Genomic DNA, 12,035 nt, shown 5'->3' with positions numbered 1-12,035 from the left:
GTCTTGTAATTTACCGTTAAGACTCTCTCAATGTATGTAAAAACAGTTAAAAGTTCAAACGCAGCAACTAAGGAAGTGAGTGAGGTGTCTCAAGGGTATTTTGATATGCTGTTAAAGATAATACAGTGGGATCCACATACACGGAAAAAAAATCTTGAATTACTGCGTAGTAAAGGGCAATTTCTACTGACTAAAACAGGTAGAACACTCAGACAGTCAAAGATAAGTTTAACCAGATTGCTGAATTCAAAATCTCACAGAAATCATGAATCATTTTTCTGATTAAGAGAAACCACAGAAAGGTAGGAAAACAAAGAACAGATGATGCGAATTGGTCACAATAACATAAATGTTGTTCAAAAATATAGCATTATGGAGCTTTTTAACTCCAGAAAGACTAGATTTGATGCACTCAGTTCCTCTGTAGCATCTGATTCAAAAATATTTATCATTATGGAAAGCATCTTACATATTTAAAATTTAACAGACCAAGACAAAGAGGCACAAAGCAGACAGTGCTGCTTCAGAGTTACAAAATACTGTCAGAAGTGGGAAGACACTACAGCTACTCAAGAAGATAATCACTAAGAGAAAAAATTATTGGGAAGAACAAGGCGGCTATTTTATGAACTGTAGATATGACAAGTGGAAGAATTTAGAAAATTATCTCAGGAAGTAGAAAAATAAAGTGAATAAAGGGAAAATAATTCAGTACACAGAGATAAAGAATTCCAATATGGTTGTAGCATTAAGCTAACAAGGAATCATCAAAGAGAGCAAACAGTCCCAGTACTCACACTATTTCACTCTTAGCAAGAGATAAGAAAACATATATTTTGTATCAGAAGATGCAAAGAGCTCTCCTCCACTTCATTTTCCGATTACTAAAATACCACAGTTCACATGGTATACTGTTTTATGGGGCACATAGCAGAGACAACCAGTCCTCACATTTGACCTTCTGTTTTTTAAATAGTTTTTCTACTAGGAATTTATTCCTTCAAAGGAAGGACTTTACAGGTGCCCCTCAAAGATAATAAACTTTGTATGTATCAACATGCAATTCAGCTTATCTGCACATCTCACTGACACAGTCACTTCTTAGTGTCTCAAGAGCATCAAAATACCTTCAGCCAATCAGCCTATTAATCAGCCACTATTTCATACAATAATGAGTAGCCTGAGGAAGCAAGCCATAACATGCTATGCTCTCCCCCAGAAAGAGGGCAAGAGCACTACTGGTCTCCAGGATGCTGTGTTCCCAAAAGATTTTTGCCCAAGATAGAGATGCATACTGTGACCTATAGTTTTCACACAGAGTACCTTGCAGGGGCTGTCAGTGAAGAAAAGCAAAAACAAACAAGTAGTTTCTGGAAAACCCTACAAGCAGAATCTTTGTTAGATGTATTTTTACCAGTGACTTAAGTCATACCTTGCCAACCAAAGCAGGAATGTTCATAGAGTTGGTCGCAAACCCCATCCCATATGCCATTGCAGATTCCACGCCTAGGAATCTGGCAATTAGCTTTTCCAGCTCCTCATGTTTGTCCAAGTTTCCTGTATATAAAACAAATAAGAAATCCAGAGTGAGGAGAAACTTCCCTTATCGCTGTATTCTACAAGAAGCTTTTTCAGCAACTAGGCTGTTCTTTGTTCAAAGTCCCATAAAAAAACCCTGAAAATATAAATGAGTTAACTGCTGTGCTGTATAAACTAAACCCAGCAAGTCAGTTTATCTTCACTCAGGAACAACTTCTTGATTGCTTAGACTAAAGTGCAAAAGCTGGAATAAGTAATGTTTAAAAGAAGCCAGAGGTCAGATTAAAACTTCGAAGCATACATTCTAAGAATCTGATCTCATTCCAACTTACCCATCTCCTGCCTAGTGCTGCACACCCCAGCTCCATACCGGGACAGAACTTTAGCTGCTGCTTCCTGGCAAGCCCCAGTATTCTGCGCAAATCCAAGATAGTTGTAGGAACCCATATTAATAATGTCCTTTATCACTCTCCCAGTGTACCTGTATAAAAAACAAAAACAAAAACAAAAGAAAAATAGGTTAAGACACCAGCAATTGTAAAACCAGCTATACAGGAAGATTCTTATTTTAGTTTCCTAGAAGATAATGCTGAAATGGTAGAAATCAACACAACCAACCATTAAGGATTTTTTTGGTAATGATCCTCATTACTAGACTGAAATAATCAGTGAAGAAGGTGTTCACTCCCCTGTTGGGGTTTCAAACTGAGGACAGAAGCAAGTACTTACAACAGCTTATATTAAAAGGAGCATTGCTCTCATTTAACATTGCCTGAGACTTCTCAAACCATATGTTGTTTCCCTGGAACGTTCCACCTCCACCCCAGAAATATACAGCTTTCTTTCCAATTACGAAATAAGATCTCTAGATCAATTAACTTGGCAGCTCCTCAAGCAGGATATCCTCTAACCACAGAAAGTAAACACATCTGGCACTACCGTGCTAACGATACGTGACAAGGAGATTAAGGAAGAAGTTTAGCAGAAAAAAGTTCTGTTTATTATTTTGCATGTGAAAGCCAAGCAGAGACATGACCAGATACACCAAGTACCATGCTGCAAACCTCTTCACATCAAACCTTGTGTTGTGTCAATCTCAATTTTTAACAATCCTTGTACTTGAATTTCTGTTGTCTCCACAGTCTATTTCAGTTCTGACTCAAAAGCAATCATGCTAAATTCAGTTTCAGGCAACAACATTCACTTCAAGTGCCAGGACTGATTCTAAAGCAGCTCAGAAAGTCACAAAAGGTCATGCCCTCCAGAGTATCTTCTCCAGGTTCTAGTCATCTCACGCAGAAGTATTAATGCTGCTATAAGAGTCTTCCCATGAAATATTAACACAGGAGCACTGAAAAATATTAATACTCAAAAGATTTTATAAAAAATATTTTTTTTCATGCTCAGATGTGTTTCAGAACAGCAAAAGTCATCAATTAATATCCACAGAAACCTCAAACAAACATGATTCACAACTCCTTTAACCTCACAGCCTTCAATCTGCTCTTAGACATGCTCTACTTAAAGATAGTTGGTGGAAGCCTTTCTTCCAATTTTGACTCACGTGAATGTCCAGTTGTAGTCATGGGAAACTCTCTCCATCATGTCCACTTTGGCCCCTGGCACACTGCAGATTGGTCTGTTCCAGCTGTCTCGAATGCGCATGTAGAGATTTCTGTTGTAGAAATTTTCAAAGTCCTGGTACAATGGGACGAAGTCCTGAAACACATCAGAAGTACCCCAAGTAAAATGAAAGTATATTTCCAGTTTGCTGTAATACAGGGAGAATGAGTTGTTTGTTGTATCAGTGAGTGTAATTTACAGATGAGAAAACAAGAAAATGCAATAAAAAGTTAAGAGCTCTTCAATCTCAAGTCCTGAAACCAATTCCACCTAAAGTGTTTCCAGTCCAGTATTATTACTGCTGGAAGTTCATGCTAGAGCAAAATTGCTCGAGGGTGAGACAGCAGCAAAACTGAACAGTGGGTACCTGCTAGTGTGAAGTCTATCTGCCAAATGTGATTTTCAAGCTTTTTCAAGTTGCAAATCTACCATGCCCCCAAGGTTTCCTCACTAGTAGGTGCCAATTCCTGTAGAACAAATAAAAGCCTACTGAAAAATAGGCCACTTTTTCCTAGTTACTTTTCAGTCAAACCTTAAGTAACTCAAAAGAATCTAAAAGGCATCAACCACAAAGAGGGAAAAAAAGTCACTGCATTAGGTCATGCATCAAGTTAGAAAGTCTCAAAGAAGTCTAAAAAATGGGGGAGGAGGTTTGAAAGCAATGCAGAAACTTAACTGAGAGCTCCTAGTGATGCAATGAAGCCTTCTTCTCTGAACTCCAGACTAGAACTTGGAATACCTGGGCTCTCTTTCCAGGCTCTATTATCGACTTGATAGCCAACCTAGCCGGGACATTTTAGGATAGTTGAGCAGAGCACCCATCCAGAAAATGGGCAAGGATCCCATTTGTCAAATGCATGAATGTATAGTCTTTGCAAGTGATCTGTGTTCAACCTTCAGAGTTAAAGAGTTAAGAACAAGGGAATGTGCAATTGCTTTTTAGCATCAAACAGCATGCACTGCTTTACTGAATTACACAAAGCATTTGAAAACCAAGGTGCTCTGCCATTTTTTATTCTATATATAAGAAATGCATTTAATATAGCAGTATTAGTATTATCACAGAGGTTATCTGTGCAACAAATTTGTATGTTCAGATTCTGAACAATTAAGCTACACTACAGAACCTCTCTTCTCCATGGTTTATCATTGCTCAAGTCCCACAGGATTTCTTTGTACGAGCATTTCCTGAATTCTAGCTTCCCTTCCTGTATTTTTCAGGAACACTAAGTGTCTGCCTTGAATGGATAACACAAGAATGTCAAACTAACTGTGACAGCAAGAACATCTGAGCACTGAAGAACATGTTTTTCTGGCCTATTTACAACGTTCAGAAGTCATGAGATTTCTTTATTATTATTCAATTAGAAGGAAGCTTGACATTCAATAACAATAAGAATGCATGATACATTTGCTACTGTTGCAAAAAATGCCTTTTTAATGATCTACAAAGGGAAAAAAAATAGGATTTATGCCAAAGGTAAGGGCCAGCATAGCATTTCTTCCTGTTTTTCCATAACAGAAATCAAAACATGGAAAGGGCATTTGATTTCTGGTGATGGGATAATAAGGAGGATATTTTTCTGACCAAATGTTAGGGTATTTGACATTTGTACTACTGAGCCAAAGCTGGGAGCATTTATGCCAGCTTTTAAATATTAATTGAAATAAACGGACAGTGACAAGCTTTTTCTTACAATGCTCAACTGGAGGAAAAACATTTTTTTTTTGCTTTCCTATTTTAATGATTTAACAATATTGTCCTTTCAGTTTGGAATAAAGGAACTACCCAGGCCCATGCCTTTGCATCCTCTTAACTGAAGCTATGGAAAGATGGAACCCAAACACCGTAACTTCTAAGTAAACATATTTGCACCTAAATCCCCTTCTGATTAGCCTCTGCACAATGATGTGCCAAAAAGGCACAACGATGTTCTTTTTCACCATTTCATTTCAACCACAGAAAAACAAACCAAACCTAGCCAGGGATCTTTTCTAGGGAATCACAAGGATGTCCTTTCTCAGCAAAGAAAGGCAGCAGAACAAGATTTCTATGAGCTAAAATGCGCTGAAGGGCAATCATTTCTTCTACGTTGTTTTATTTTAAGTATAGCTTGGCCTTATTTCACACACACGTGCCATGTCTTCGCTAAAGGTCCTCTGTCAAGGAAGCTCAACAGTAGTCAGTCAGCTAATACAAAGCTGTAAAACTCTAGAAAATCATTGGTTTTCTGAAGTAGCTACACAGCTCTATCCTTCCTCAACTTCAGCATCTCATGTTATCCCAGGCAGAAGGTTACAAGACTGAATCACTAACAAGCGGGTTATAGTCACAAAGGAGAAAAGCATGTTGGTATTGACAAATGTATCTGAGATTTTCCTTCAAATATGACAAGCTACATAGCTACTGTACTCTATTAGAAAGTGGTGATATGCATAAGAGTACTTGTAACAGCTCTGTAATAAGACCATCCTAATCTGTGACACAGAATCCAAGTAATTATCCATGAGTGTCTGAAAGCCTCTCCTACAGCATTTTTAAGGGGGTGGGGCAAGTAAGAAGGTAAAAAAAAAAAAAAAAATCCCTGGCACATCAGAAAAATCAATGCTTGAGGGATTTGTACTTGTTAAGTCTAATTTGAGTCTACTGAGATATTTTTAATCATTTATAACTTTTCTTAACCATCCTTGCATGAGAATTCAGCTTTGTGGGAGTTATTTAAGCACATTAGCTATGTGACCCAGGAAGTCAACTGAGACTTTAGCCAAGGTTCTTGGCTAGGAGAGGAGCCTGGAAATGAGTCATTGTACCAACTCAAGCAGGTATGCCTGGTCTGATACAGTCCAGCCTCACCTCAGATTACTGATCAGATGGAGCATGTCTGATTTTGAAACTCAGGCTGACAAAGCAGGAAGAGGAACAAGCTCAACTAGTGAGATACAGAGGATCACCCACAATAGGGTGACACCACCAAGAGATATAACACAGGTAGCATAAGGAACCTTCCAAGCCAACAACATAAATCTAAGTTTAAAGATATTTAACTATGAAATAGTTATAATAAGGAAAAAGGTGTCTTACAGGTCAACAGGAATTCAAGGAACATATTAGGGATAAGGGAATTTTCTTACTATTTCATGGGGAGCCACAGTGCTATGTTGCAAATGTCCTATCTGCACTGCTGGAATCAACCACTGTTACGTTTAAATAGCCTTTAGAGCTTATTATTATTTTTCTATCAAGTTCTCATTCTATTTTAGATCTGACATTCTTTCTAGCCATAACAGACTAAGAATATCAGCCTTAGATAGAACAACAGTTTCATCTGGAGAAAAAGTGTTCTGGGAATAAGCTGATTCTTTGAACAGTATTCGAAGTGATCACCCAGTCAAACACTTGCAAAGCATATACTGTTTCCAAAAGAGGGAGCAAAAGCAATCTGTTCTTTCATCTGAATCCCTGTGAACATGAAGCTAAGAAATCCTCAATAGCTTCATTCCTGCTTATATAAGCCCAGAACACATCCCCCTACCAGTAAGGTGATGCTAGATGAAGAAACTTGAATACCAGCGATCTCCCAGAAGCCTGAAAGACACAGCAATTTCAAGAAAGAGTGATATAGGGAAAGAATAAAATTCTCCCTTGCAGGTGCAGCACCTTAACACAGGTGGATTTAGGAACTCAAGATTTCATCATATTGTAAATGAATACTAGTACAGCAAGTGGAGGTCATAATGAGCTTTGTAACCATTAGCTTGGGGCACAGTGACATGCAAATGCAGTAATTATGCTGCTTGTAGAGCCAAGTTTTCATTGCACTGCACCTAAGCTAACAAATCATGCCATGAGCACCAGCAGTGCTTATCTGCAATTCATATAATGCATTCCCCGATAATATAAAACTGAATCTGAATGAAAATCAGGTAGACAATTACAACAAATTTCAAGCTTCTAAAAGGAAGTAGAAAGACTAGTTCTATTTCACTGTTATGTGAGTCAGGAAAAAAATGGAGCAATGACTGTGGGTAGCCTTTATATCCTCAGTAGACCAATGATGAGCTATATAGATGCTAAAGACAACATTTAGCAAAAAGACTGCAGGTTACTGTCTCTAAAATACTCCTACAGCTGAATTCCTGTGAACAACTGTTTGAAGATCTCATAGCCTAGATATATGTTCTAAACAGGCAAACTACTGAGCAGCAAGAAGTCCATTAAAGAGTTAGGTCCCCATTTGGAAAGCTGCTTCTGTATACAAAATATAGAAGTAATTAATATGCAAATGAGACTGGAAGAAAGGTAAAAATGTTCTTCATTCTGCCAATAAATCTGCAAAATCCACATCGTATTTTAACTACACTGCTATTGGGAAGGTTAGCACTAGGCATTGAGTTAATTTGGGTAAGCATAAATTGATACCAAGGTAATTGAAAATTGCTAATCTTGCCACTTATTCATGTCTAAAACAGACTGATAATGCTTCATCAAGGATGTGCTACACCGCATCGGTTTCCAGGAAAAGTCCAGTTAGATATATTTAAAATGAAGCCAAAAACTGTCAAAAGACTACTTCCTGGAAATCAGTATTAGCACAGGCTGTCCCTTTTCATCCTTTTGTGTTCCACTGGTGGTGAATACTGTGTTTATCTTGAATCATTAATTCCAACGCACTGCTTTGTAATAAATTTCAAGGACTTTACCTACTGTCAGAGACAGCTTGGTATAATCCCATTGGAAAGTCTGCTCTTTAAATTAGTTTGGCCACTTTCATTTTCTAGTTCTGGTGCACAGACTAAGACCATACTGTTAAGTGACAAGCAGTTTGAAGAAGGACTTGTTCTGCTAAACAATTGCCCTCCAAAACGCACAAATGCTGCTTTTTTTTTTTTTTTTTAATACTGCACTCTGGACCTAAGTTTAGGCTATGCTTTTGACTGCAATTCCCTTCAGAAATACACCACAGAAAATCCACATATTTCAATTCCATGACTTTTAGGACAAGTTCATTCAGCCCTTTATGAAATACTTGCACTAGGTAATTTAGTTTTGCTCACAAAGCAGGTTGTTGTACACTATGCATCTACACAGCTACTCCCAATGCCTTTGCTTCGTGCTTTTCTCCTAAGTAGTTTATGAACTACTTCAGAAAGCTAAAGCTAACCCTTTTGCTTGATATTTAAGAAAATCTGGCTGGCTGTTTAAAATTTGAAGAATAAAAATGTCACACAGAGGTCACAATCTTCCAGAGAGTACTCCAGGGCAACTGCAGGGCTCCTCTGATTTACATGTATTAATAAAAAAAGTGCGAGTTTTAAGCCTTTTCTACAAAGTAATATCTATCTTCTCCTCCCTAAAAGATCATTGGGCAACTAGCCAGCAGCTAAAGAGATTCAAATATTTTAAAGTCATGAGCAACTGCTTTGAAAACAAGTCATTGAGCACCCCCTTACATCAAAATAAAGCCTGGCTCCCACACTGGATATGCTACAACATGCTCTCACTAATTCCTTTGCAGGCAAACAGAGCCTAAAGCCCTAAAACATGAGCAAAAGTACTGTATGTTCTAGACCTCATGTGATCACTTTTCTATTTTTCCTATACTGGAAACAGCTATTCCAATCTAAGCAGTGGAAACATGATTTAAGGAAGTACGTTAGCCTGGAATTTCATCAACACCAAAACTTTTTTAAACAGGATTTCCTCTTCTTCATTCTTATGCCATATTCACTGACCCACTTGTCACACTCCACAGCTAATAGATCCTTCTGATAAAAAGCACTTCTTCCTGGGTCCATCCACAAAGGTCCCACATACAAAATAAAAACAGAATACAAGTACCTCTTCCCTCCAAGCCATGACCAACACACACAGACTTAAAGGGTTTCAATTCATCTGCAAGTATAGCCAGGAGGTATACTTATTAAACAAATGTCTTTCAGGGGAAGATGCAATATTAAATTAGTTTATAAAATTTTTCAAGGCTAGTCGTCTTTTCAGAACTAGGATGGTCAACAGCTAAACAAACTCTGTGCTCCAGTGTGCAGTGTGACAGTATATGGAGAGTCTAATTTCAATACTGCATTTCCAAGTCGGACCTACTGCCTGAGGTCTTCCTTTTGCACACCTTCATGTAAGAGTCATGACTGTTTTTACAGAAAAGGACTACCATAAGCAGTCTCACACCTTACATCAGTAACAGAGCAAGTGTTTTTCAAAGGAACTGACAGAATCTGTGAAACATTGTGTAACAAAAATACGGGAATGACAGTTCAGAGCAATAGACCTAATTTCCTCCAACATTTCAGTTACCCATTTTTAATCCTCATTTCAAGTACCATGAGTACAGGCCAGTATTTCACCATTTATTCTAATACCTATTCTTGGTAGGTTTCTGCAGCGCTTTGACTGTTCTGATTCTTTTCTGTATCAATTTCTGTTTCATACATAGAAAAATACAAAGGGGTCATATTCTCAGGTGACATAAACCAGAGCAGCTCAACTGAAATTAAGGAACACAACAGGTTACAAGTTAAGATTTAGCTAGAAATCCTTATTTGGATATTGTAACTATTAAGAGGAATCCAAGATTTTACTTCCTGATTCCAGAGGTCAGTTTTGCAAATAGTGTAAATTTAACTTCCTGTACTTCTAACTAATATAAAATACCTATTCTTCATTAAATTCCTATGAGGATGTTTCTATCTACTTGTTGATGCTTGCATAAAGAAGCTACTGTGAAATAATTTGAGGTATCAGTTTGCTGCATTTTATCTAATCTACTGTAATTTGACAAGCACTTTAACCCAGTGCTGCCTCCAAAAGAAGCCATTCTTCCCTCCCCTCCGCCCTCACCCTTGGTTATTTGTTTGCATTCTTGAGCTGCCATCCCCCACTCCTTTTTCTGCAACTGCTTGTGTGGCTGTATGCAGAAACAAGCAACTGAAAAACAACCAACCTTAAAGTTTTGTAAGCCAGATGAGTTCCCCAGAGTGGCTGGGAAAAACAGAACCCCAATCAGCAAGAGTAAGCCAATTCACTCCACTTTCGGAGCAGAGCTCACTGGTATTTACACTGTACTAAGAGGGCTCACAGTAAGAGTTAACAGGGAACAGCTACTAAGCTGCAAGGTCTGATGGTAGCTTTCTTCACAGTAATTGCTGTAGGGAATAAAGACCTCTAAAAATGGATTAAGACAATTCAAAATCAGGATTATCTATACCAGAACAGTTCCTGGAAGAGGCAAGACTCTTCACCTTATTATTAATTATTCTTAATCACTACCAGTGGGTCTGGAGTCAGTATGTCCAATTACTCACTGGCTAACTTGCTAGTGTCTTGAATGCCCTATGAATTTAAAACATCCAGTTGGTTGTGGTTCTCTGGTTCTCATTCACAAGCTTTTCTTTGCAACTACATGGGCTAGAGACTTAAAAACATGCCTCCAATTCAAAACACAGACAGAGCCACCAGAACAGTGTTAAGACTGCCTCCCACTGCTGTCAAACTCAAACCAGATCCTTGGACAAGCATTTCTTTTGCTGATGATGCTGGCTTATGCACTCTCCTCCTCCCAAACCCTTGTTTCAGCAACTGAGGCATCTCTTGGCATATGGATATGACTGTTGATGCAGCCTTGCGGTGAACCACATCAGGGAAGTGCTCTAACCCAACAAAAAGAATTGTTAGTTTGTTTAACCACACAGTGGTACTGACATAACTAATGGGGCAGCCCAAATGCATGGAAAACAGTTAAAAAAAAAAAAAAGTTTCATCAACATGCTGCTCCGCAAAGAAATGCCCAAACTAACTATAGTCTCAGCCATATCATTTCCCACTGAGCATTGATATTTCCCAGTGATTACCTTCTGTTCCTCTCTTTCTGTTGCATTTTGACATTTCTCAATCTTCCACTGTCGCAGGAAATCTCGCAGGTATCCAAAGAGAGTGAGAACACCATAGCCTACGTAGGTCAGCACAGCAACCAGCATTGGTGTTTCTTCAAAGGCTTCATTGAAAGGCTTTTTGTATAACCCTCCATTGTGCACAATATGATGAATCTAAAGCAAAAGTTTAAAGAGAGGCAGTCATGAAATTTTCATTCAAGAAACATGGGATGGGCATTTCAGAGTAGTCCCTGGCATACTGTGACCTATTACAAGCTTTGGATTCCCCCTGTCCAGTTCAAAGTACTTCTGGCTGGACTCAAGCATTACTGACAAATACCATCAGCCTCCATATACAAGGATGCTGTAAGAAAGACTGCTCACTCATCAAAGTTTCAACATAATGAAAGTCACAGTTACCAGTTCAGTGCAGCTTAATCTAACATTTCATTCAAGTTCCTTAGTTAGCTGTTATATAGATATCATTGCTTAGATCCAGGCCACCCCAAATGAAAAAATTGCCTGCCTCCCTCAACAAGAACCAGGTAGACAGAAATAACAGAACAGCAAGACTTCCCAGGCCTGCTTCAGAAACAGAAGAAACAGAACTGAGGAATAATTTTATTAAACTAAATGATGTATTATCAGGATTATGAAAATTGAAAAAGTAACTGGAAAGTATCAAAATATACTCAACTTTGGGAGCCTATATTACTGTAGCAAAACAAGTATAATTTACATGTCTCCATAGCTTTAGCCTAAAGATGCTGCCATAAATACTGCACTCATACATGAGGTGAACGTGATGCCACAGACAAAAAAGTCATTGTATACACACAGTCTGAACATTGCATACGTGTTTGCACACAGAACAAGCAAGTCTTTCTGCACAAAATCCACAGTAAAAGTCATCCTGTTACTTAAATACTTGCCAAAGGCTGATCAAGACTATCTCCTGAAGACAAGAAACTTGACTAGTGGTATAACAC

The 12,035-nt window shown here is 38.3% G+C and overlaps 1 protein-coding gene across 3 annotated transcripts in view; it reads right to left on the bottom strand.

Annotated features, from left to right (window-relative positions):
• Positions 1–12,035, bottom strand: part of SPTLC2 (serine palmitoyltransferase long chain base subunit 2) — a 78,687-nt gene that overhangs the window by 55,330 nt on the left and 11,322 nt on the right. For 2 of the 3 annotated variants that reach the window (XM_064512252.1, XM_026120329.2), the window contains exons 2-5: positions 11,026–11,220; positions 3,104–3,258; positions 1,872–2,020; positions 1,433–1,557 (exon numbers count right to left, since the gene is read on the bottom strand). In XM_064512252.1, coding sequence (XP_064368322.1) covers positions 1,433–1,557; positions 1,872–2,020; positions 3,104–3,258; positions 11,026–11,151 — 555 coding nt within the window. In that variant the 5' untranslated portion in view covers positions 11,152–11,220. The remainder of the gene's footprint in view (positions 1–1,432; positions 1,558–1,871; positions 2,021–3,103; positions 3,259–11,025; positions 11,221–12,035) is intronic. The other variant, XM_026120330.2, reaches the window with a different exon arrangement.

This window comes from Dromaius novaehollandiae, chromosome 5, assembly GCF_036370855.1.
Source record: "Dromaius novaehollandiae isolate bDroNov1 chromosome 5, bDroNov1.hap1, whole genome shotgun sequence".
In the NCBI taxonomy this organism is placed as follows: domain Eukaryota; kingdom Metazoa; phylum Chordata; class Aves; order Casuariiformes; family Dromaiidae; genus Dromaius; species Dromaius novaehollandiae.
Note: the sequence above shows the minus strand (reverse complement) of the source record. Positions and strands in the feature narration are given on the sequence as shown.